This window comes from Ruditapes philippinarum, unplaced genomic scaffold (assembly GCF_026571515.1).
Source record: "Ruditapes philippinarum isolate M1 unplaced genomic scaffold, ASM2657151v2 ctg1719_1_1_1_1, whole genome shotgun sequence".
NCBI lineage: Eukaryota > Metazoa > Mollusca > Bivalvia > Venerida > Veneridae > Ruditapes > Ruditapes philippinarum.
In genome coordinates this window covers 9245-35487 of record NW_026864177.1, presented here as the reverse complement: position 1 = coordinate 35487, position 26243 = coordinate 9245, and the positions used below count along the sequence as shown (strand labels likewise).

The 26243-nt window shown below is 30.4% G+C and overlaps 2 protein-coding genes across 3 annotated transcripts; one reads left to right on the top strand and one right to left on the bottom strand.

Moving 5' to 3' along the window:
- Window positions 1-5768: 5768 nt before the first annotated feature.
- LOC132724714 (mpv17-like protein 2) lies at window positions 5769-13293 on the bottom strand. 2 transcript variants are annotated; one of them, XM_060709643.1, is made up of 6 exons: window positions 13075-13293; window positions 12493-12686; window positions 11799-11960; window positions 11312-11388; window positions 7131-7259; window positions 5769-5996 (listed from the first exon to the last, which is right to left on the bottom strand). In XM_060709643.1, exons 2-6 carry the CDS (start codon window positions 12656-12658, stop codon window positions 5961-5963), a joined length of 570 nt encoding a protein of 189 aa, XP_060565626.1. In that variant the 5' UTR covers window positions 12659-12686; window positions 13075-13293; the 3' UTR covers window positions 5769-5960. The 2 variants fall into 2 exon arrangements, with proteins under 2 accessions (XP_060565626.1, XP_060565625.1); XM_060709642.1 differs by lacking the exon at window positions 13075-13293 and adding an exon at window positions 12884-13034.
- Window positions 13294-20692: 7399 nt separating this feature from the next.
- Window positions 20693-25851, top strand: LOC132724712 (plasminogen receptor (KT)-like). Its single transcript, XM_060709641.1, has 4 exons — window positions 20693-20851; window positions 22489-22619; window positions 23133-23242; window positions 23632-25851. The coding sequence occupies exons 1-4, from the start codon at window positions 20771-20773 to the stop codon at window positions 23733-23735; spliced, it is 426 nt and encodes a 141-aa protein (XP_060565624.1). The 5' UTR covers window positions 20693-20770; the 3' UTR covers window positions 23736-25851.
- Window positions 25852-26243: the final 392 nt, after the last annotated feature.

Below are 26243 nucleotides of genomic sequence, written 5' to 3'. Positions count from 1 at the left end.
CTTAAAATTATACCATATTTGAAACCATTTTTCTTCGATAAATGTCATAATTTAAGACAAAGAAGAAAAACTATAGCTCTATAACGCGCATGTCTTTACAAAAAGTAAAAAAGAAGTAAAAATAAAATTTATATAAATTGGTGTTCTCAGAATATGATAATATAACACAGTGACATTCAAAACTGAAATTGTTTTTCATATTCAAGAAACATGTTATGTTTATTATTTACTTAACGAATATCTCTTTTATATGTCTGTAGGACAAAAACATTTTTGAACCTAGAACTTGCGGTCTTTTTAAGTCCATAGTTGAATGTGGATAATTTTATGATAATTACAACAAGGGAATTTTCAATGGAAGGAAAATGGAAGCGGAACTCGGACATCTATTTGTACGAGCGTATATACAATAATTAATATCGTTTTAAATATCAAATAAACACGTTTCCCGGATATCAAAGTAAGAAAAGTGTTGTACCAATTAAAAAGTGCGTAACGTCAAGTTAATCGCTCAAAATATACATAAATGGAATCGGGCCCACCGCACTGCGTTGCAATCGAATCCACCGCCGTCTGCGTCGAAATCATTTTTTGTCATTTATTTTATAAAAAGGCAATAATAATTTCCCAAATTTCCAAAATATGGTTATTTTGTAAAAGTATTATTCATACGATGTAATGCCGTTGTATTATGGGGTCGTTTTGCACACATTTGTACGTATCTTAACCAAACTTAGGCAAAAGTGGCGTTCCCTCGTCAAACTGTACAGAAGTGTTTGCATATACGGCAATGAATTGTACCGTGTGCGTGTACATATGTGGGCTCCAGTCTCACTAATCATTTCCAGTAAAACATTAAAACGTACAACAAAATTCAGTCATATACTTACCGACAACAGCAAACGGCCATATTTTATCCACCGCTTCTGCGACGAATACCCCACCGCCGCTGTGATGGATCCACCGCTTCTGCGAAAGCTATGGCCAGTGTGTGATTGGCTTAAACAAATTGGCGAGCACTAAATCAGGATTGATGCAACTTGAATAGCTTTTAATGTGTATGAGAATTGGCCCGGACAAAAATAAAGTATAATAATAAACAAACGGTATAAAAAAAACTCTAAAATCATGAAGTACAGAGTACCCGTTTACGTGCCCTGCTCTTGTTCTAAATGAGATCTATCATCCTATGAAGTTTTAAGTCCATAGCTTTTATTGCTCAGGAGAAATGGCTCGGACAAAAATAAATTATGAAAATTAACAATGGGCAATGTCTCAAAAAATAAGAGGTGCAGAGGGTACCGGTTCTTGTGTACTGAACTTCTTGTTAACGAGGTCTATCATCCTATGAAGTTTAAAGTCCACAGCTTTTATAATTTAGGTGAAATGGCCGAACAAAAATAAAGTATTATAATTAACAAAGGGCAATAACTCTAAAATCGTGAAGTACAGAGTACGGGTTTACATTCTTCTCAATGCGATCTATCATCCTATGAAGATTCATGTCCAATGCTTCTCTAGTTTCGGAGAAATGGCCCAAACAAGAATGAAATATCATAAACAAAGGGCTGTAACTCAAAAATAAGAAGTGCAGAGTACAGTTGAGTTCACACTAAAGGTTACACAAAGTGCACTAGGAGTGCACTAGATGTGCACTACTAGTGCACTTCAAAGTGCACTAGTAGTGCACTACTAGTGCACTTCATAAGTGCACTTTGTAGTGCACCAGACCTATTATATGTATTAAGCAGTTACCTTTTTTTCAATGAATAGCAATTTGACTTTTACAAAAAGATAGATAAATATAGATATCTGTATAATTGTTTTTCATAATAAATTTGAAGTTGTGAATATTGAATTTTGTAAAATATGGCGTAAAATATTAGAACAATAATTTTTCAAAGTCATTAATTTTACTGATTTTAAAACTTATTTGTTAGAACAAGTAAATATAAATAATTATAACTTTAATGTTGATAAGTGCATAAATAAACAAAATCAATGGATATTTAATATGAATCTATTTTATTATAATCTGGTAAAGAAATATGAAACATTGAAAAGCTAATTAAACAAAATTCAGTCAGGTTTTTTCTTTGGGGTGGGGGGGGGAGGATGGCAAATTAAACCAATTAGATATTTTTGATCCTAACTTATGGTTGTTTAAGTTAAAGGTAATGATTTCAAGCATTAATAGCCTTTAATACATTAAAGATTTAATATGTTTATAATTGGCCTAAATTTTATCAATTTTATCTCTCTCTTTTATAATCTCTCTTACCTTCTGAAACTAAGATTTACCTAAGATTAATATAAATGATGTATATTATTCTAAAAATAAATATTTATATATAATGGTGGTATATTAAGTATTGATTCGTGTGGATTAAGTATTGATATGTACCTGTGGGACACTAGTATACTTTAACTGACATGGATATTTACAAAAAGATTAGAAAATCTTTCAATTCCATTTTTTGAGACGACACCAATCTTTATTCTTTTTTTCATGCATTGTAACATAATTATGCAATATGATTATTTTCATGAGTTTATTATAATATGCAAAAATATTTCAGTTTTCTTTTTTGTACTACCTGTGATGATATTTGTTTGCAGGAATACAGAATTAACATTGCCTACTTATATTTATCATCTGCCTTCTGTTATTTACCCTGAGGGGCTCTCTTATCAGCAGGGTACTATATTAAAACACCAATACACAGCATGACTTTTGACACTTCAATCTTCTGTAACTGTATGGTATTTTATTTAAAAACAAAAACAAAAAAGACAAAAAACAAAAACATCTGCATTAAAGTGAAAAGAAAGTTGCAAAAGTTTTATAATCATGTATTTAAATATTTTCTTTAAAATATATTATCTTCTAATTGTGTTAAAACTGACAAGGTAAATTTTTCAAATCTATAATAGAAAAAATTAACATTTCCCAGTTCAGAAACTAAAAGATGATTTTAATGCAGAATTGCAAGAAATATGGATAAATATTGATATGAGTTCTTTCCAGAATAAACACTGATATTGATTTTAAACCAGTTTTTTATGATAAGATTAGAAAATTCCACTTCAAAGACAATAATGACAATAATATCTAACATGCGTTTATGCCATTATTTTTAATTTTTTTACATTTGATTATAGTCCTTTATCTTAGATGTCTTACATGTATTTTGAAAAAAAAAGAACAGGAAATTTTAAATAACTATTGCTACATCTGCATTTTTGTTATTTACCCTGAGGCCCTCTTATCAGCAGGAGACCAGTATAATGAAAACAGGCACTCTCAGAAAAATACCAATACACAGCATGACTTGAGGCTGTCCTCTTGTATAAAAGCATTCCCTTTATACATTAAATTTTTAATATAGAAATCTTAAAGTCATCAATTTTATTTATTTCATGCACAGATATAATATTATAAACTTATATTTATCTGCATAATTTCATGGAAAAAAATTAATTATTTATATCGCAAGCATTTCATGGTTGAAAAACATAATATCACAGTGTATGGATTGTTTTAAAATCAATGAATTTAAATATTCTGTTTCGAACTTGAATATGAGGAATTGCCTCTTAAGTTATATATTATTATGCAGAGTGGCAAGAAATGTGGATAAATGGATAAATATACAAAATTCCGCTTTAGAGACAATAATATCTAATATGCATTTATGCCATTATGATTTTTTTTGTATATTTGATTATACAAAAATTATGGTCATTTATCTATATGACTAACTAGCCTGAGTGCCAAAGCCTGATAAATCCCAGGCTTATGTCTAACATGCGTTTTGAGAAAGCCAGGGAATTTCAATGCATACTTAAAATCCTATATCCGTAAAATTGACTGTTCTTTGTTATTTACCCTGAGGCCCTCTTATCAGCAGGAGAGTGGTATAATGAAAACAGTCCATCTCAGTAAAATACCAATACACAGCATGACTTGAGATTTTCCCTTTATACATTAAATTTTTAATATTGAAATCATGAATAAAGTTATCAAATTTATTAATTTAATGGATAATATTTTAATTATTTATATCTTTAAAACATATGCAAGCATTACACAGTTTAATACTAAATTATCACAGTATATTGATTGTTTTAAAATATATTAATATTCTCTTTCAATATTGAACATGAGGAATTGTCTCTAAGTTATATATTATAGAAATAATATTTTAGTTAAATTTAAACCTTTCCTTGATTTGTTTAAGCTCATGAAAAAAAAAGTTTATGTTGTTACAAACTAAATTAATTGGGCCAGAATTATCACATTGATTTTCCCATTTGTACACTAGAAAAATTGAAATACATGGCCATTAAAAATAGCTTTAAAAAAACACTTTTACGCAATTATCCATTATTGAGCATATTTAAATTTAACCTTATTAATTCTATAAATTTGATTTTAAGGGGTATTATTATACACTTACAGTTAAATACTGGTTAATAAAAATATGATTTTTATTTATATTCATGAATAGGCCATATATTCCCAAAGTTTTTTTTCTTACAACAGCTTAACAATAGATGCCCCCTGTCACTTGATATACAATTATCCAATAAACCATCCAATAAACCATTTAGGTGTCACCTTCCCTAGCCAGCCTGGTCATATGGTCTAGTGCACTAGAAGTGCACACGGTGTGCACTTCTAGTTCAGCTCTAGTGCACTAGAAGTGCACAAGGGTGGGAAGTTTAGTGTGAACTCAACTGTACCAGTTTTTGTGCACTGCACTTCTTAATGAGATCTATCATCATATGAAGTTTCAAGTCAATAGCTTTTTTAGTTCAGGAGAAATGGCCCGGACAAAAATAAAGTATGAAAATTAACAAAGTGCAGTAATTCAAAAAAATAAGAAGTGCAGAGTAATGGTTCTTGTGCACTGCACTTTTAATTATTGAGATCTATCATCCTATAAAGTTTCTAGTCTATAGGAGAAATGGCTTGACAAAAATAAAGTATGAATATTAACAAAGAGCAATAACTCTAGAAATAACCAGTGCATATTACCTGCTTTTGTACACTGCACTTCTTCTTAATAATATTTATCATCATATAAAGTTTCAAGTCCATAGCTTTTATAGTTAAGGAGAAATGGCCCGGACAAAAATAAAGTATGAAAACCTACAAAGGGCAATAACTCAAAAATTAAGTTTTTGGATTAAATTAAATTCAGACATAAATCAAACAAGGCCTATAAAACAGGGAGATGTGCAAAAGATAATTAAAAATATACCAGGAAAAAAATTGAAAATTGTATTTATGTGCTATTCTTAGCCTGATTTGGTGGATTCGAGTAATTTTTCAAATAAGAATATTTGGGCGATTTATCTGCAATTTTGCACCTAGACCTACATCAAATGAAACATTAGTCTTGAAAAATTATTTCCAGTCCCATCATGTCAAAAAAACCTCAGTGGAGTCCCTTTAAGATTGGGTTCTAAGTCACAATAATACTATAGTGTACTAAGGGCATATTGAACTAGTGAAATTAGATAAATGAAACCTCTTTATGCATTATTTCTGCAACATTTAATTTGAATAAAAAATATCAATTACATTAAGTTAAAACATTTTTAGAGCCATAACATAGCATTTTGATACTCAGATTTATCTTAATGCATGTATTATCAAACAGGGATAAAAAACTCATTTGGAAAAGCAAGCTACCCAGTTAACTAACAAAGTGTCTGCTTGTCTACTCAAATATAGTCTTGTGCCTGAAATACATGTAGCACAGTAGGGCACCTAACGTACTTTGGTATTGGCTGGTACTTGCAAAGCAGAAATTACAATATGACCTTTAGGTATGTCAGTATAACCAGAAATCTAACAAAAATAAATATAAGGGAATGGTTTGGGGCAAACAAAATAGGACTGTATTATGAAAGACAGGGGTATAAATATTTGATTATCCTTTAATTTATTTCTAGCTCTGTTTCACTTCAGTCTCCACATGTTGCTCCTGAAAAACAAATAAGTAAAAGATTATGTTCACTCACTATATACCATTGGATGGACATAATTTCATTTGAATATGTTATTCAAATTAAATGATGCAGAAATAATGCATAAAGAGGTTTCATAATACACATTTATTGTAGACTATATTATATATAAAATATTCTTCACCTCAACATTTCCTCATATTTTCTAGCATATAAAAAATAAGATTTAATGATAGATTCTAAGCTATTAACTTTAACACAAATGTCACTGAAAAAAATTAAGATCTAGCAAAACATGCTTTTGATACTGCTCCTTATAATTCCTTATTCAATCCTACAAGTTTACATTCATTCAATTGACATTCAAATGAAATTATGTCCATCCAATGGTATATAGTGAGTGAACAAGTGAAAAATTACATTAATTGTTGCCTTAATTCCTTTCAATTTCATAATTTACAACACATGAACAATAAATAAGTCATGTTGCCCAAAGACATTTTCCAATATAAACTATGTTGATATTTGGAAAATATTTGTACCATGTACTTAACAGGTTACTTGTCACACTGTGGACCTAACATTACCCAGATGATATGGTAAACTCTTCTAACAATTGCATCCTTAACTTACACACAAGACAAAACTTATAATACTCCAACAAAATATTTATATATTGTGTCATAATGAAATAATCTTAACACATAGCGCCAAATAAGCTTTCAGAAGTAATTGGATAATACCCCACCCCCCCCCCCCCCCCCCCATCAAAAATTAATTGGGTATTTACAATTTTTAAATGAATTTTTACTTTTACTTGATGTTGTTATTGTGTATTTATCTGGAGCTCTGCTTATTTCAAGTTATTGGTTTTGACTACATGAACTAGATCTATAGTAAGTTATATTGGTTATATTGTTTGACATGTCTGATTATGCATCTACATGTAGCAATTAACCATTACACATTTGCAATATGAACTAGTCATATATTTTTCCTCCAGATATGAAATATAAATATTTAATTGTTTTCTTAGTTACTAAAAACACATAAAATCTTGTATAAGAAACCATACTCGTAATTCCAACTGGCACAAATATGAGTTTGAGCCAAACTGGTCATACAATTTAAACAACAGTTTCTGGACTTACCTTATGTTTCATCCATGATAATATAGTGTTCCAGACTAGTGTTATCCCAGACACATAAACAACTCTCAAACTTGGTGGCAGGAAGAAAAAATTAATAAATTGTGCAGGAGGCCATAAACACCAGTCAAGCTGAAAAAAAACAAAATATGCTTTATTTTTGCATTGACTTAATTTGTATCAGTCATTTTAAGTTTCTATAATTTGTTATTTATATGATTAAACAGACTTCAGTAAGGTCTACAAGCCTAAAAATATAAATTGGAAGTTTTTACATAGATTAACTGGGGCACTGAAAATGGCAGAGTATAGAAAAGATAATTTAGAAATATACCCAGAAGTAAATTGAAGGTTGATATTATGTCCCAAAGACGTTTAAACTAAGGCAAACAATGTATTATTTTGCTCTTTATAGTAGTAATTTTTTAAATACACAGCAAAGCAATAATTTTATGTGGATAACGTGTATTAGAGATATACTCGTCAAATGCGGCATGAACAATATTTGGAACACACATCTTTTTTCCAAATCAAAAGTGGTTGACCGCAACATTAAACAAAAGCTAATAGAGCAATAGCACCTTAATTCGACATACCCATTAATTCGACACCTTTTTTTACAAACATCATGAAATCCCAGAATTATGCGTTTTAACTGATATTTTGATCGATATTTATGTTCATCATTCATTTGATGACGTCATGAAAAAAATTCAGACCGCATAGGCACCGATTTCGCTGACATTGGTTAGTACAAAAGTGTGGCTCGAAAATTCGAACATAAAAAGTCGCTTCTTAGGGAAACATGTAAGAGGTCGACCTATGTAACAGAAAAACTACTATTTATTTTTTGTCAAGTTATGCTATTGTTAACTTTTTAAACACACTTATTGAAGTTGTTCTTCAAACTGGACCATCAACAGCTTGTCTAGAGTTAAATTTCCAGCCAAGGCGTGAGTGTCGAACTTAGGAACCAAATTTAAAAGGAGGTTCGTAATTTCGACACATGTGACTGAATCAAACCAATTTAGAACTAACTTAAATCAAACTGACCAAATATGGCATTCCATGCACGTATATTGTATTTGGCTGTGGACGAATAAGTATTAATTATAGTATATAAATGTTACTCCGTTAACGATGTTTGTTATTGAGGAAGTTTGAGGTATTAGATGCCGCTAATAAATTCTCATGTAGAAAAATACATTTCATTAGTAACATGTAATGGTAATGTTTAGTGATGTTGTTTATTCTGAAAAGCAGGTATACAATGTATTTGGTTTAAATGAACTTCAGCAATAGGTATATTAGTGTTTTTCAGTTTAAATTACATATTTATGCCTAATTGTGTATACATGTCATCTGAAGCCAATGAAAAGAAATATTGCAGATGTTCGCCATCCAATTGATCAACAATATTTCTATGGTTCAAAGTGGTGTAATATCAAAGACGATAAAAACAGCAATGATATTTTGCATCCTGACTGATAAGCTTAAGCGTAGTGGAAATGCACCAATTAGTTTGAATCCAAACAGTGCGTGCTGACTGTAACAGTACATGTTACCCGCTTATCTGTTATAAAGTAAAGATTACAAGTCTTAGATCATTATGTATGGAAGAAAAACACTTTTAGGAGACATTTTACCTAGAAAAGAAACATTTGCCTGTATTGGTTATTTTAAAACCGGTAGGCTACACGCTACACCGCTCCCTTAGTAAAGTGACAAGACTTGCTTGGCTTTGGGCCATTAGAGATATAATCAATGGTGAGTATGGACTCCACTGATTATGTATTCAGAGAACACCTATGCTTTAAACTAAGAACTAATCTAAAAACAGGAAATGTTTCCGCTATACAGCCTGTCCGTGGTACATAATGTGCACTGCTGACGCAATGTAATTGGAAATCCCCGCTTCAAAGATTAATAATTAACCTTTTTCTCTATAATCAAATTATGTGTGTAAGACATACAAAAATGTATCTACACAAGTCATGCACATTTTTACTAATTCAAGAGATGAACTGATTGTGTTTTTAATATAATATTCTTTCATAATCATGTTTGGCTCGTAAAGTATTATTAATAGTGTTGGAATTCATTTTAGTTGTATATTATTTGAACTTTTAATGTATTTCTTAAACCTTAATTAGGGTGTCGAATCTAGGATCACCATGTCGAAATACCGGACCCTCAATGGACAAAGCTTATACTATTATTATATGGAAAACCTTAGATGCTACTTAAGAAGTAGTGTTTGAAAAGGGCGCGAAAATGTCGGATACTGTAAAGTGCCGTGTTGAAATAAGGATATACATAAAAATGTTAAATTGTAACGAAAATTTATCGTAAGGTGTCGAAATATGGGTACTTTACTCTAGATCTGTTTCTAAACAGCTGGTATTCAAACTTAGAAACTTCTGGAAAGTGTAAAAATTACAAGTTATTTAAAGACAAATTCAAATTTGAAAAGTATATCACAAATACACATCCTAATTCACTTAGATATCTGATTAAATTTAGAACAAGAAACCATAGATTGCCAGTAGAAACTGGATCTTGGCATGGGATAGAACTTAATATGAGAAAATGTACATTATGTAATTCCTCAGTTGGAGAAGAATTTCACTACCTTCTAGAATGTAAATATTTTGATCATCAAAGAAAAAAATACTTAGGACCCAATTATTACATTAGACGAAACATTTATTCTTTTGATAAACTTATGAATATAAACAACCATAGTTATTTTGAATATAAGAAAACATGTATGTTTATTAGGGATATACTAAATTGAAAAATTTATATAATGAAAATGAAATGCATATAACACGTGTAAATTTATTACATGCACATGTTTTGTATGTTAAAAGTACCCAAGGTACTCTCCTTTTACATGTATTATATATGCTTATATTTTTTGTATGTATTCTATTGAGCCTCGAAACTTTGTTAATATTTATTTACCTCATATTGTCAATGTCTTGACCTGAGAGAAATAAAGATATTTGTATTTGTATTTAGTTCTTGACCTAATCTGAGTTAAAAACATCTATTAAATGCTTTTCATTTTTGGTTATTTTGCACAATAAGAATTATCATTGTGGAAAACAGAGTGCAAAAAAGAATAGGAAATTTTGCAAACAAGTTAATGGTATAAATATCTTAGAAACTTATCTCAGACCCATTATGTCAAACCTCAAAAGAGTCCCTTAAAAGATTTCAATAATCAAGTAGCCAACAGTATAAAACAATGAAAAGTGAAACTTTAAAAGTTCGTTTATGGACAGAGCAGTGTATGTATGCAACCGCCTAACTGGCTTAAAGGAACTCCACTGAGGTCAAATATAAAATTTGAATTTCTTACATAGATCATTTGGGGCACTAAAACAGACAAATATGCAAAAGATATTTAAGAATTATACCCAGAAACAAATTGAAAACTGTATTTTTATGCTATATTTAGTCCTTTTTGAGTGAAAAGCTTAGCAAAGCTTTTCAATTTTGGTTATTTTTTACAATTATGATAATTATTCTTAAACAACAGAGTGAGCAAATTATTTGAAATTTTGCATGCCAGTAATTGGTTTATACATACATCAAATGGAAAATTGAAGTCCCTTTAAGCTAAGTCCATCATTGTCGTTCAATAAAGAATTAGTTTAAACATATTTATTTAAGCTCAATTTAAGCTCAAACAAGTTCTTGCAATTTATATTAATCACTTTCAAGTCCACTTCCTTGAACCAACCAGTACCGGTGTCATATGAAAAAACATGGTCATGACCCGATTAGTTTTCAAACCCATTATCCCTGGGTTGAGAGGCAGACACCTTAAGCACTAGACCACCGCTCACTAATTAAGAATTAAGAAACGTCTACAAGACTGTTCATACAGTAGAGACCACGGAATATTCCATAAAACTCTTTCATGCAAAGTAATTAAGTGGCATATGGAGCCTTACTTAAACAATGTGTAAAACTACACAGATCAATGACTTGCTGCCAAACAGCTATAACTCCTTTTTTATGTAATAAAAGTTAAAAACCATCCTCTAAATGTGGAAGCCGGTCAGCCATTTTGCCACATAATTTAGCACAGGTTAAGGTGAAATCATGCAAACCATTAAAATGAAATGAACAATGTTTTCTGACGTAATTATATCAGAAAATAAAAGTAATACCATATAAACTGTCCAGAACTTGGCTTTGACTTCTTCCATACCCTCTTGTCTAGACTTTCCTTCTAAAAGTGACATACCTAAGATCAAAAATATAAATAAAAATGCTTTTAAATACAGGCAGCCAATAAAACAAGATCTGTATGCCGACAGTACGCTCCACTATTCTCAGTGATGGGTAGTATACATGTAATAAAAGCAATGTTGCAAAGGCAGTATTCTGCAAAAGTGCTTTTCAGACTTAATTGAACAAGCAACTTCATCAAATTTGAATTGAATATCCTTGATGTTTTTTTTTCTTTTACACATTCAAAGTTAAAAAAAGTGATACATTATAAAAAAATTTCTGGGGTTTATCTCTGTTAAAAAAAGGGTTTTCCCAAATTTCTAAAACAGTTTAAAAGGTAAAAGGGAAAAAATTATTTTTTAAAATTGCAATTTAAAGGTTTTACAACAGATTTCATCAATTAACAATATGGTATTTACACACCAATAAAGAAAGCTGAACAGAAGAATGGTCCTGCCACAGTTTGATCAGCAAGTATTTTACAGGCTACAGTACGTAAACCAGCACCAGGGAGATACCTATCTAATATCTTATACCATACATGTGACACTGGTCCAAACAGGAATCCCATTGTGAACATTCGACCTGCAATATACAGATAAATATACATAATATACATGTATTAAAGCTTGATTGTACAGTGAATTTCAAGTATTTTCAACTTAAATCAATCACATTCAGTTCTCTTTATATACTGTAACTACAGTTATCAGTACAATGAATATGTTTCATTTTAAGGAAACATGGTTGTATGCTTACATATATACACATATAAAAATTAAAATTTGGTCATTGGTTAATTTACACCAGAAACATGCAAATGAAAATCGAACTATCAAGTCTGGTCTGGTATCCTGCCTACTATATTGGATCAGTAACTTCTTTATTTAAGAGCAACAGTGCAAATAAAAACTCAAACAGGTCAAAGATAATCACTTCAAAAACCTTAAATCTTATTTGACAGTACCCAAGATTATAATTTCAAACACATTTATCTTGCAATGTGGATGTGGTTTATTCAATATATACATGTATTGAAATATTCATCTTACCATATTGTTACATCAACTTTTCAAACCTGTTCAATTTTTCTAAAAATAAAATGTCCCCAGTTTACCTGTCCTTTGAAAGTTGTATGATTTTTCTTTGTTGTCCATCTTCTCAATATGTTGTATAATGCAATCTCCCAGTGCAAGTAAACTAGATGCTGTAGCTGTATTTGTAACTAACAAATACTTGGAAAACATTCTACGCCCCACATGCTGTAACTTATGCAACACCATTTTAGCTGCTTCAGTGAATTCAAGAATTCTGGAAATAAAAACAGTTTGGAAGCTTTCAAATTAAAGAAAGTATTGAAATTTTAATTCCATCTTAATGTTTCATTAGAATATTTTCAAACTCATTATGATATCATTTCTCTCTTTCTATCTACCAGGACTGTCAAAGCCCTCACATGATATGGACAAGATACGATTTCTAAAAATCATTAATTTTCTTAAACTTACCAAAATCAGTTTTACAAAATGACCTTGCATACAGCATGAGATTAAAAACTGATGCAACCTTTAAATTAAAGTCAAGACAAAATTAACATAAAAGATCATTTTATTGTATTGTAGTATATCTACCATAAAAACAAGTTTAACATTATTTTAACATAAAATTGTATAATGTAGATTCTATTTATAAACAATACCTTTTCTAAAACACCCATCGCGAAAATATATGACTATCATTAAACTACATTTTTCACATATTAAAAGTTTTTGATTGATGCTTAAGCATAAAATCATTAAGCTAAAAGCAAAAAAGCATTAAAACAAAGCCAATATCCAATATAATAGCCAAAACAATATTTATTTATTTTTCCCGGAATACTCCATGTTGAAGAGTCAAAATGTGTTTGATTCATGATTTGGAACGGATTTTACAAAATAAATAACCGATTACATAAATTTAAAAAATGCATGGCTGCATAAAGCTAAGCAGAGATCTAGGCTCCAATTAACAACGTTTTTAGTAGCCTACATTTATTTTGATTCAGTTTGAGGAACATCAAAGGCAAATCAATAAACAGTATTAGTGTTGATCGGCCAAAGTCTGCTATGATATAATCAAGCGCATACGGAGATAGCCATTGCAAAGGACGAGCTACAGATTTTATAATAGCACTAATAAAGGTATAATATTGACAATATTTTATTCCAAATTTTGAATCAAAGTACAATCGATATGTTCTTTAATACTTGCATTAATGTTATGACATAATTTATTTGTATTTATCAAATTCATAAAGTGTCCTACCTTTTAACCTTTATAAATAAATATTGAAATTTCTGAATTATTTATGTTGAATCAGAGATGACATTATGTGCTCCATGTTAGATGTGTAAAAAGGGAATACATAATATTCATTATAACATTTTACATGTTGTCCTATCTTTTAACCTGAAGCGTTACATGACAGTTGTCAACATAATAATATATAGATTGATTAAGTATAAATGTTAATGGTAAAGATATTTAGCAAGTAGCAGATTTAAGGGTATAGCTTGTAAGTTATATTGTTCTTTCTGATCAACAATATCTTTTTAAATAGTAAACAATTATACCAATTAAAAGAGTGGTAATTGCGAGGTTTTATAAAAGATGATGTCGCTTTGAGATATTTTGCTTGCAATCCGGTCAACTCGTCCCCTAGTCAACTCGTCCTCTGGTCAACTCGTCACCTTTTTGGTCAACTCGTCCCCTACTTTTGGTCAACTCGTCCTCAAAGAGTCAACTCGTCCCTATTATGGTCAACTCGTCCCCTACGTTCGATCTATTCGTCACTATTATGTTGTAAATCAATGTCTTTAAATAGTACTTTTTATGTAAACTTTATAATGAATTTGATTGATATCGAAATATTAATAAAATAACGTCTTTTTTACGTTAAATTTTAATGATCTTTATCTAACCCACGTGCTTAGCTTTGATGTAAAATTACAAAGACAGGTAAGTTTGCAAACATTCAATTAATGTTTAATTAATCGGAGTTTTAATGATAATTAAAACTAAAATTAGGTCCAACTCTTTGATTTTTACCTCCTCCCTGAATGGATTAAAGACTGACGACAGATTAACAGAAATTGGAAGTGCTAAAAACTTTATGTCGGTGCGTATTGATCTCATTATAGAAGGATCGTGTCAATTAAAAACATGATAATTGTTTGTTGTGAAATTGTCAATTGTTTCTGATTTTTTTAAAATTGAATTTCATTGTAATATATACAATACAATACAATACAATAGTTTATTCAACATTTAACATTTTACAATGTTTTTAGCATACATACCATATTATGGTCCATTATCATAGGAGTTGTATAAACATACATGCCTTCCTGTACGAAATTTTGGCACGGATTCTGGGCGGAATTGGCACGGAATTGGCACGGAATCAGTGATTTCTGGGCGGACCAGGGACGGAAACGCAAAATCCGTGCCATTCTGTCTCACAAGAAAAATATTTTGTTCACTTTTCTGGGCGGAAAACTAGAAAAATTCCGGCTGGAATTTTATTTTGAGCAGAATTTATACTTAAACATTTCATCTTGGGCAGAATTTTCAACTTTGAAATTTTTTTGGGTAGGAATAGTCTTCACTATGGGCGGAATTCTATACTTAAACATTTTTCTTGAACAGAATTTCACATATAAGATGTCCAAATCATAATTGTACTCCTGTTTTTGCACTTGCAGACATTGAAATTTTACCTACTGTACTTATTTTTTTTGCTGAACCAATAATTACAGGTGTATTTTTAGAATTAATATATTTTTTTTTTTTTAGACATTAAAATAGGCCTTCTTTTTAGATACAAAATGTGGCATTAATAATATATTGTCAGACTAATTTATATTTTTTGTACTGAAAAACAACTGTAATAATCTTAGTGTAGAATTTGAAAACATTCACCTCCAAAATCCTTAAGTTTATAATAAAAAGATTTTTCATACAGCTTGTATTAATTAATACATTTACTGTATTATGAATTCTTAAATATGATTTTAGGACATCATCTAAAAGCAACATTAAAATAAGAATGCTTTTTAAATTTAAATATAGGGCAGTCACATCGGGACAAGAATATAAGTGTGCTTGCCATTTTAAATTCTAAGAATTCATCATTTTGTTATAAAAAAAATAAACAAAACAGTGCATGAAATAATCTCATAATTTATATAATGCCCTTTTAATCTATATAAAATTGATCAACCAATATGCCCAATAATTGCTTTTATTTACCATAGGTAAATAAATACTACAATGTATATTCTCACTGAGATTATATTCACCCAGATTTTACACTACACAGATCAGAGCTCTGATAAAACTCTACTGACCAGCAGTTTCCCATCATCTACGCATGACTGGTCATTCCAACAGATCAGGCTGTTCCATGTAATTATTTTGGGGAGAGATAACATTATAGATTGCATATGTAGAATTTGTTTAGGACATATTGCAATTTTTTTGTACAAAAATTTGTAATTGTTTTTTAAAATTTATATATATATCTATTTGTTATTTGATTTTTCTTTTACATTCAATGAATGAAAGTTAAGATGATGAGTAAATTAACCCTGTTTTACATAATGATGGACCGGTCCATTATACAGTAAACTGTTGTGAATTTTGAATTCTAAGATATCTGGGTCAGCATTACAGAGGATGTACTTGATATTTTAACAATTTTGGAGTAAAGTTTTGTTTAAGATCTCAAAGTGTTAAAGTAATTGGAATGATAACATGGGACAAGGAGATGTATAACATAATCAGGTAATTATTAACTTTTAGTTACATTAATTTTATATGATGACTATCAATACTAAGTAGCCAACTAAAATTTGTAACAAGAGGTCATTGTTGTTTTAGTATTTTCAACTTCATACATTTGTTGTTTTTTTTCTGATAATTGCTTTAAATCTTTAATACATGTATTATTTGCAAGTTAAAAATTATTCAATGATTTTTTTGTTAATATAATGATTGTGTAAATCTATATTGTATACATAGCATGTAAGTATATCTTTTGCATTTCCTGGAAATTAAACAAATTAAATAAATTTGATTAAATAGGACTAAATGGTACAATCAGTAGTTTTGTACAGTTGAACAGGGTCATCATAATCATTTATTATTTTACATGTTTGTGTTGTCTTTCCTATGGAACAATCTAAAATTACATTTTACACACGTAATTTGCAGGCTGCTCAGGGACTTAAGTGCTGACTGTGAGATGCCAGGTGTTTAATAATGATGAGCAGTATTAATCCTGAAAAGGTATATTTTTAAATCTCTATATTTAACTATTCAACATCTTTCCTTGAAAAATACATAACCAGTAATAAATAGTGTCACACATAAAGCAGTCAGTTAATTCTTATACAGAGCAATTCTTAAACACTTGTACACTTGAATAACTGATTCTGTGTTGCTTTACTATTTTTGAATATGCTTTATAAGCATAGTTAATATTTAATACTGTTATAAAACATAAAATTTGATATTATTAAAAAATATAAAATATAACTGCATATAATTATGCAATAAAACAATGTTGAGCCGTGTCATGACATAACCAACATAATGGGTTTGCGACCAGCATGGATCCAGACCAGCCAGCGCCTCAGCGCAGTCTGATCAGGATCCATGCTGGTCGCTATCAGTTTCTCTACTTGTAATAGGGATTGTAAGCGAACAGCATGGATCCTGATGAGTCCGCGTGGATGCGCAGGCTGGTCTGGATCCATGCTGGTCGCAAACCCATTATGTTGGTTTTGTCATGACACGGCTCAATTCATTACAAAATATTTGTTTAATTAATTATGAATTTTATTATTAAAGGTGAGCACAACCACAAGAAGTTCTAGGAAACACAGGCAGTGGACTTAAAACAGACATGGATTAAAGAAATAGTAATTTAAATAATCAGAAACATTTGAAACAAATTTATGATTGAAACACTTCCAGCAAAATAATTGCAAAAAAAACACAAAGTGTTGGATTCTAAGATTCCAAAACCTGCAGCTAGAAAAAAACTGTTTGTGTTATAGTGAATGAAGGGTATTCTATTCTGTATATGGACTAAAGGATATGATATTTTTTTTATTAAAGTTTGTGTAAGAAAATTTAATGTGATACATTATTGATAATTTTATCCCAAAATATGTGATCATGTTAAACTCATAAAATTCCGCCCCCTAAATTCTGTCCCAGAATTCCGCCCAGAATCTAGTTTGACAATTCCGCTCCGAAATTCCGCCCCAAGGTTCCGCCCCAATATTCCGCTTCAAAATTCCGCCCCAAGATTCCGCTTCAAAATTCCGCCCCAACTCATTTGCATATTTCGTCCCAATTCCGCCCAGAATCCGTTCCATTTCCGCCTGGAATCCGGCCGGAATCCGTGCCAAAAGCAAATGGTTTAACACTTGTATATTCGGGGGAGAATTTAAATTTCTGGGCGGAATCTGCCTTTGAATTCCGCCCCATTTCCGTGCAGAAAATTTCGTACAGGTTTTGAAAGAGTTAGTATTTTTTTTTTTCATTATTTTTTTTAAATAAAAAATCCGTACAATGATATTTGCCGTGGATATTAACTAATTGAAAACATAAAGTAATTACTAAATATTCAATTGCCATCTAATAATAAGTAAAGATTAATATTAAATTTCCATAAATAAATCTTTAAATTGATCTCAAAGAGGAGCTGTATAAAACCGAGTTCCAGAATTTCTTGTATAATACAAGTCAACATATTGAATGTATTAATTGTATTTAATTCAACATTTTCACATATTTGACCATACACCATCAAAAACAAAGTCGACATTTGGAAAATAAAATTTTATAACAACCTTTGGCACGATTTTCACGCGATTTGTATAATTTCTAATTAAAGACACGCGTTCTTTTAATATGTATATACGTATCCAACCACAGAGGCAAATGTGTCTTTAATCCTGTTATCAAATTACTATGTGTTTACTTTAATAACCAAAGGCACGTGTCATGATATATTTAATTAACAACAAAAAAAACCTCCAAATATTCGCATACAAAAAGCGTCAAAATATGTCAAATTCAGTAATTTTATAATGTATTATTTTAACAGTCTATGATAATTTATTGGAGGGGGGGGGACGAGTTGGGGACGAGTTGACCAGGGGACGAGTTGTCCAAGGGACGAGTTGACCAAAAAGGTGACGAGTTGACCAGAGGACAAGTTGACCAGGGGACGAGTTGACTCTGAATCATTTTGCTTGACCAACATAAACTATAACAAGCCCGTAACGTCTTATATAATGGACTTGTAAGTGCACTGTCCCTACAGAGTAGTGGTGACATATAGGGATCACTTCTCTGTCGTCTGTCTGTCTGCCACTGTTTTTCGTGTTGCCAGCTACACAAAAGAAGTTGTCCGGACTACGTACTCTTCAAAAACTCTTTGTGCAATTTCATCCAAACCTTACAGGAATGATAAGTATACCATGTCTAGTTGTACTTGTCATCGTCTTTTTCTGGTTCAATGATTTTTGTCAGTTATGGACCTATAATGATTTTTAGTTTTAAAGTTTCTCCTCCTATACCACTTATGCAATTTTTAATTAAACTTTACTGGATTAATTGGTAGCTTAAGAGAGCCTACTGAGAGCCCTGAATAAGGTATTAATGAAGTTTTTCCAGACTTCTCCTCTTATACCACTTATGCAATTCAGTTAAACTTTACTGGATTGATTGGTACATGTACATTGTAGCTCAAGTACTTGTGCATGTTTCAGAGGTTTTCTACTTGAATGATTTTTGGTCGAGTTATGGCTCTTGAATGAAAAAAGGTGTGTTTTTTTCTATACAGAAGCTTTTCTCAACTAATCTTCAGAAACTGCTGATGCAATTTCATCCAAACTTTAAAGAAATGATCAATACCATGTTTAGCTGTGCATCTCATGGGCATTGTTCTATTTAATTATTTTGTCAGAGTTATGGCCCTTTAATGATTTTTATTTTTAAAATTTGTACAAACTAATTCTCATATACCATTGATGCAATTTCAATGAAACTTTACAGGACTGATCGGTAGTTCAAGTACTTGTGCATATTACATGGATTTTCCAGTTAAATGATTTTGGGCAAGTTATAGCCCTTGATTAAAAAAGCATTTTGCTGTTTATGATTTTTGTGCCTCTTGCTACACAGTGGCTGCAAAGAGTTATACATAAAATGGATAACAATTTGCTAAAATTAAAGGTTTTAAAATGACAGTTAAGATTTTGTTTACTGAAAGGTACACTGTATTGATTTGATTTTCAAATCTTTATGAAAAAATATACATTTTTATCACACACCCGTGCCGATTTAGCGACTCCGTAAAAATGGTATTGCACGGCCGTGCATATATTTTGACGTGACGTCATTAGCGTTATACAAACATAGTGTAAAGACGCGCTGAATGTAAGCGTTATACTATAGGCGCGTCAGTGAAAATGACTCTTATTTCACTTTAAACGGTCTTTATTTTGGGTATGTGATAAATAGAATATTAAATTCGTGTAAGTTCATTACTGAATTTATTGCCTTCGTTGAATAAAATAATATTATGCTCGCCAGAGGCTCGCATAATATAATTTTATTCAACTCGTGCAATAAATTCAGTATTGAACTTACACTCATTCAATATCCTCTATATATCTCCTTAGCTGTCCTATAATGCCTAAACAACATTTACTATAGTACATACATCTCATATTTCAGGAGGGGGAATCCGAAATGACAGGGAGGGGGAATGGGTAAGGATTATCGGAGGAATGATCCAAGTGTTTATCTCCCATGTGTCCTCACACTGTTGGTTTGATGTGGGGCTTTGACTGGTTTGTTTTTGGAGTGAATATGTTTAGCTTGCATTGTTGGACATTTAGCAATGAATTTTGCATAAGACCAGTGATAATGACTTTACCAGGGTATGCTAGTCTGTGGTTAAAATTTAATAGTGCTATATCAATTGATTTTAAACAAACATTATGAAGACTATATGATATAAAATCTAATGTCAAGTTATGTGAAAAACTGTCTTGAATTTATTCACATTTTTGTTCAATGAGGGAAAATGTTTGTAGAAAATGTTTTCTAACATGCCAGTATCTTTTTATAATGTTAAGAACAGATTTAAAGATACTTCTGCTTTTTGTCAGAATCTGGCTAACACCAAAACTACACTCTTACCCTGTAGAGGGGGAGATAAAGGTAAAACAGCACAATATCTGAACTAGCAGTTCATTTAGTTGGACTACTTTCTTAACTACAAACCTAATGCATTTTCTTGTATATTAACAGCAGTATCTGACAGAACAATGGGTTCGGTGGTTGGCAAGGTCATGGAAGAGAACTTCAAGAAGCAACAAGTGTTTATGGAGAAAAGTCAGTCAGAAATGGTATAACCAAACTATAAGTTTAAACAAATTTTATCATTAAACATTACATAGCATGAACACCAGCCACTCATGAAAATATTTATCTGCAGTTCACTCAGTGAAATATATTTCAATCTTACATTAAAACAAATAAAATTTCTTTTTATTTCATGCTTTTTAAGTGATTTTAAGTATATTTTTTTACTGATTTTTCAGCGTAACGTCGCTCATTCTCCTTTATGACATCATCACTAATTCTCTAATTTTGTTACATTTTTAACATGATGTATGATGACATCAACTTTCTTTTCCTAAAGAAGCAAAATTTACAAATGACGGCATTTATTTTTGCCCGTTATTCCATTTAGTTATGATATTCTTTTCATCCACATTCAGATATAGTCCGGCTACAGTGAAAATTATATTTTATAAATTTCACTAGTGGTTAATCAGAATGTTATCATCTGATATATTACAGTAAAACACTGGAAAGTATGAAATAAATTTATTTACAGCATGTAAGGATTGGTCAGATACATGTAGCTATGAAAGCTTATAAATACTCTTTCATCTCTCCGCAAAACTATTATACCCAGAGCCTTTCTCCAGCAACTTTTGTAAAAGACCTTTCGCAGGACTTTGGATAAAATATTGGATATTTTAGGGAATTTGAGAAATTTTTCAAGTTGAAAAACTTTCTTATAAATGACTGGAAAGTTTTTAATGTGTATAATGACTATAATCATTAGGGCTGTCATTGATGGAAACTTTTGTATCGATATATCGAGAGACAAATATCAACGATACATCGATATAACGGCTTTGACAGTAGATTCAATGAAAAACATTTATATATGTTATAATTTGGGATCATGGTGTAATGCATGCTTGAATTACACATTACAAATACTACATACTAACAGAAAGTTTGTTTTTTCTGTCATTCTTGTCGCTGACATTTGAAAACGGAGCTTAAAGTTCAAGTTAGCCAAGAAAACTAGAAATAAATTACTTTTCTTCTAAGCCAAAATAGAGAGGTACATTAACTACCAGAAATAATTTTTTTTAGCTTGTATCGATATGTGAAAGTGTGTATCAATATTGTATCGGATGATGAATATCGATGATATATCGATATCTGGATGTTCAATGACAGCTCTAATAATCATAATACCTGTCACTTCCTTTGAGATACCTGTCAAAACAATTATTTTTTTCTCTGAAGTTGGAACAAAGCTCTTTACTGTGAACTGCTTACTTTAATAATACAATATTTGGTATCTAAAATCTGAAAATGCTATTAAAGGACAGTTTAAATTTACCAGAAGAATGAGATGTAAGTGTATGAAGCAAGCGTGTTTGAAATGTGAGTCACAGAGACAAATATTAAATTAATGCATGTACATTTAAAGTCAAAACTGTAAAAGGGGGTATTAAGAGGATGAAATTCATTTAACAGCTTGCCAAATATTCACAACTTCACAAGAACCACAAAAAAAATGAAAGAAAGAAAAATAACCTGTTACAAGTTTTATATATTTGATGCTTATAAAAACCAAATGTCAGTCACCACTAACTCAGAATCATTGTGAACCATTAATTTTGTTGTATTTGTAAATAATTAAGACTTAAACAAGCATTTATATTTCATTTTATAGTTGGAGCGACAAATACAAATGCAGAATCAGATGCGAGAACGTCAGGCAGCTATGATGTTAGCAAGATCTCGAGATATGTTTCAGTGGTGGTGTGCATTCTACACAACCATTGCTGTAATGGGAATTGCAGGGTAAATATTTCCTTTGCTGTTAAAATTTGTACAATGAAGCTTTATCAGGAGTTCTGATTCTAGAGGAGTTCTGATTTTAGACATTTATATACTGGACGTGGTAACATTCATTGCTTATTATTCTTTTCTTTCAAATTGAACATAGTTGGAATTATTGCTATTAATTTTGTCATACTTCACTCATTTACTTTGGTCGACTCTACCGACTTCAGATTTAATCTTATAGGTACAGATTTCATAATATTATAATGGCCATATTGGTTTATCCTAGACTTGCATTATTAAAAAGCCATCTCATATACATGTATATCACAGGACACATGATATTAAACAAAGTCTGAGATGTTAACATTGTTCATAGAGAATTTTGTAGATTTTATTCAATTATAAGAGACAATCAACTTTCATTTTGAAAAATGTTTGATTAAATATTTTTATATTCTATTCATCATTGATATTGTTATAATATTGATATTATCTATTGTTGATATTTATGGTGTTTTATTTGATTAGTTTTGCCAAGAAGAAGAACCCTGCAGCATTAGTACCACTGGTTCCCTTTGGTTTTATACTAGGCTATCAGTATGACTTAGCTTACAGTACCAAGATGCAAAGGTGTAGAGGTAACTTTTACTGCTAGATATTCACAGTTATTGCCCCTGTTTATAACAAAATCCTGGTTATCAGATAATGAATAAAATTTGGTAAATGTTGTTCAAGGGTGAATGAGAGTTTGCAAATTCTTCTTTGTGCAACTCTGTACATTTCTCAAAGAATTTCACCCAAACTGTCATAGAATTATCATCACCAAGTGCACTGTCACTTATTTGGGTTTCATGATTTAATCATTTTTGGCAGAATTATGACACTTTGTTCTAAGAGAAATTTTTGTTACTTTTGTAACATATTTAAATTTGATATTTTTATTTTTATAAAATAATGGTTTATACTTGTAAAACATGTATACATATGTTTTCATATGCTCACAATACATCTATACAACCTGTTTCAGATGAAGCAGAAAGAATAATGATAAATGAAGGCAGCTACATACAGTTACCCAATGGTCTACCAACATTAAAAAGTATTGATGCAGGGAGACAAAAGGGAAAATAAACCTTCATTTATTTTATAAAACACAATCAACAAAAAATACTTATAATTGTGACTGTGTGTTTGTATACATTCATTAGTAGTGCCATTTTAAAGTAGCTCATCTTCAGATTCATGCTACTTTTTACAACACTTAGAAATTAAAGTAGGAATTTTAACAACTTTTGTGAAGTGTACAAAATGAAGCTTACAGACTTGATCATCCACAGAAGTTATCTTTTAAAATATTGAAATATGTAGGTATAACTCTAACTCCATAGTTAATAGGATGTAGCTGTTATATAAAATTTGAATATGTAAATTTAGTCATAATTTAAAGAATAAAAAGTAAATCTGTGTAAGTCAGCTCCTAAATAATGTTATATTTGATGTAAGCATAAGAAGATCTTAACTTTAGTTACATTACTTCAGTAACATTGGGTACACACTTGAATCTGAAATATTTGCACATTTTGTAAACTTGTTACTTATAGAGTTTAGTCCTTAACTAGAAATTTGTTGACTCATCTTGGAACTTAAAGCAGCATGCCTCCAGATTCATGTTAATTTCCATGATTTTTTTCAATGTACATTGTATTTAAAAATGAAATATTGTGAAGTGAACAAAGGCACTTATCGGTAGAAGCCACATGAATTACTGTGTTTGTCACACAGTAGAAGAAATATAGTGATTAATAGTGCAAAATCAGTTATTAAATGCACATTAACTGTAAATTAAATCTTTAATATTGAATATTTTTACTTTTCTTAAAATATTAGTACATGTACATTTTTTTCTCAAGTTTGATTTTCTTGAAATATTTTGCAGCTTTAACTGTAAACTTGATTTTTTTTAAAAAAGAGAAATGATGTTTCTATAAATAGAATGCATGATTATGTTATCAGTCTATGTGTTATTTCATATCAAAATTACAACTATTTCAACAACACAAGCTAATCTTGTGGTATGTAGATTAGATTTAATCATGACATAGAATTTGTATGTGCTGATTTTGTTTTGATATGTGTATTTAAAATGTTTTTGCCGATTAAGCAATAAATGCTTTACATGTTTTTACATTGCAAGAACATTTATATATCTCTTTAAGTGTAATATTAAAATAGGATGAATATGCCTTGATAAATTAAGATAATAAAAGAATTTTTGGTGCATTTACATGTATTTGTTACCTTTTGACCTATAACTCCTTTTATGCCAATTCTTCTATATGCCATACATATTTATATAACAAAAATACAATGTATTTATATTATGTGTACATACATATTTATATTTTATAAGTGATGTCTACATGTTTTCTATGAAGATATTTGTTTAGAATTTAATGTGCAAGTAGGTTCAAGTAAGCATATGAAATTGCAAAGATCTTTAAATTGGGGGGGGGGGGAACTTTTAAAAAACAACAAGTAAATGGAATGAAAATTTCATTATTTTTTTTAAAGATTTTATGTGGCATTTTATGTACCTTAGTACATGTCAATAAAACTGGAATCAGATAATGTATTCATGGTTTCGTATTTCTTATTAAAGACATGAAAATATACGTTCAGCATAATGTTACTGTGCCAGTCCGGCTGCACATTTTTCTAACTCCAAATCAAATGAAGTACTGGTATCGTCGGGTTTAATTAATTGCTATAATTGTAATTCCCATATTCTCAGGGACATAAATGTTACATTGTTTCTTTTCTCAGAATGAGCAAACATTATGTTCCTATGAATTTACAGATTATCTAGTGTTTCCTTGAAATATTTAAATATTAATAAACCCTTCTGAAATACATGTAGTAATGTAAATTGACTTATACTGCTTGGATTTGGGATTATTGTCACCTTAGTGCAAGAACTGATTAACTCCTATTTAATTAAGAAGGACTTAATCCATTACTGCATTAAGGTAAGGATATGCTGACTGCAAATTTTAAGTATTTTACAAACACCATCACTTGGACATGCTGGATTGAATATTTCTCTATACTGCAGGCAAAGGCCTTCCTTATTGTGTCTGTTAGTCTGTCAACTATTTCAAATTCTTATATAGACTGTATATTTATATCTTGTTAGTTAAAACTTGTTTTTTGGATGAAATTTGTATAAAATTAAAAGATTGAAATAGTTCCTAAAGTCTTGAGTGTTAAGTTCATATTATGCAGGTACCATCAAATAAAAGATTGAATTCCGAAGTTTATATACTGTAAAACAGGTACATGTACTTTGATAATGCCATTAAAAATCAAATTATGCTGATTTTGTTTAACTTGAGCCCGGAGATAAAATTCAATACATTTCATTATCTCACTACTGGCTCAATGTTGTAAAACTTTTTTCTGAGCCCAATTTCTTATCTCAGGATTTTCATTGGACAGTGTAATTTCTGTGCTGGTTTCTGACCAATCAAATACCTGAGATTTCAGTTCATCATATGAGTTTTAGCTGAGAAAATTTCTTTATAACCTAGGTCTACCAGGAAAAGACAGACCAAAAAATAACTGTTGAATTCTCTTGCTGAA

Bases quoted from the DNA above. Each gene is read 5' to 3' on its own strand.
- LOC132724712 (XM_060709641.1), top strand. From the start codon at position 20,771: ATGGGTTCGGTGGTTGGCAAGGTCATGGAAGAGAACTTCAAGAAGCAA. The intron at 22,620-23,132 runs GTAAATATTTCC...TTATTTGATTAG, and splicing joins GCTGTAATGGGAATTGCAGG to TTTTGCCAAGAAGAAGAACC. The intron at 23,243-23,631 runs GTAACTTTTACT...AACCTGTTTCAG, and splicing joins CAAGATGCAAAGGTGTAGAG to ATGAAGCAGAAAGAATAATG.
- LOC132724714 (XM_060709643.1), bottom strand. From the start codon at position 12,658: ATGGTGTTGCATAAGTTACAGCATGTGGGGCGTAGAATGTTTTCCAAG. The intron at 11,961-12,492 runs GTAAACTGGGGA...TGTATATTGCAG, and splicing joins ATACAACTTTCAAAGGACAG to GTCGAATGTTCACAATGGGA. The intron at 11,389-11,798 runs GTGTGTAAATAC...TTTTGATCTTAG, and splicing joins CTGTTCAGCTTTCTTTATTG to GTATGTCACTTTTAGAAGGA.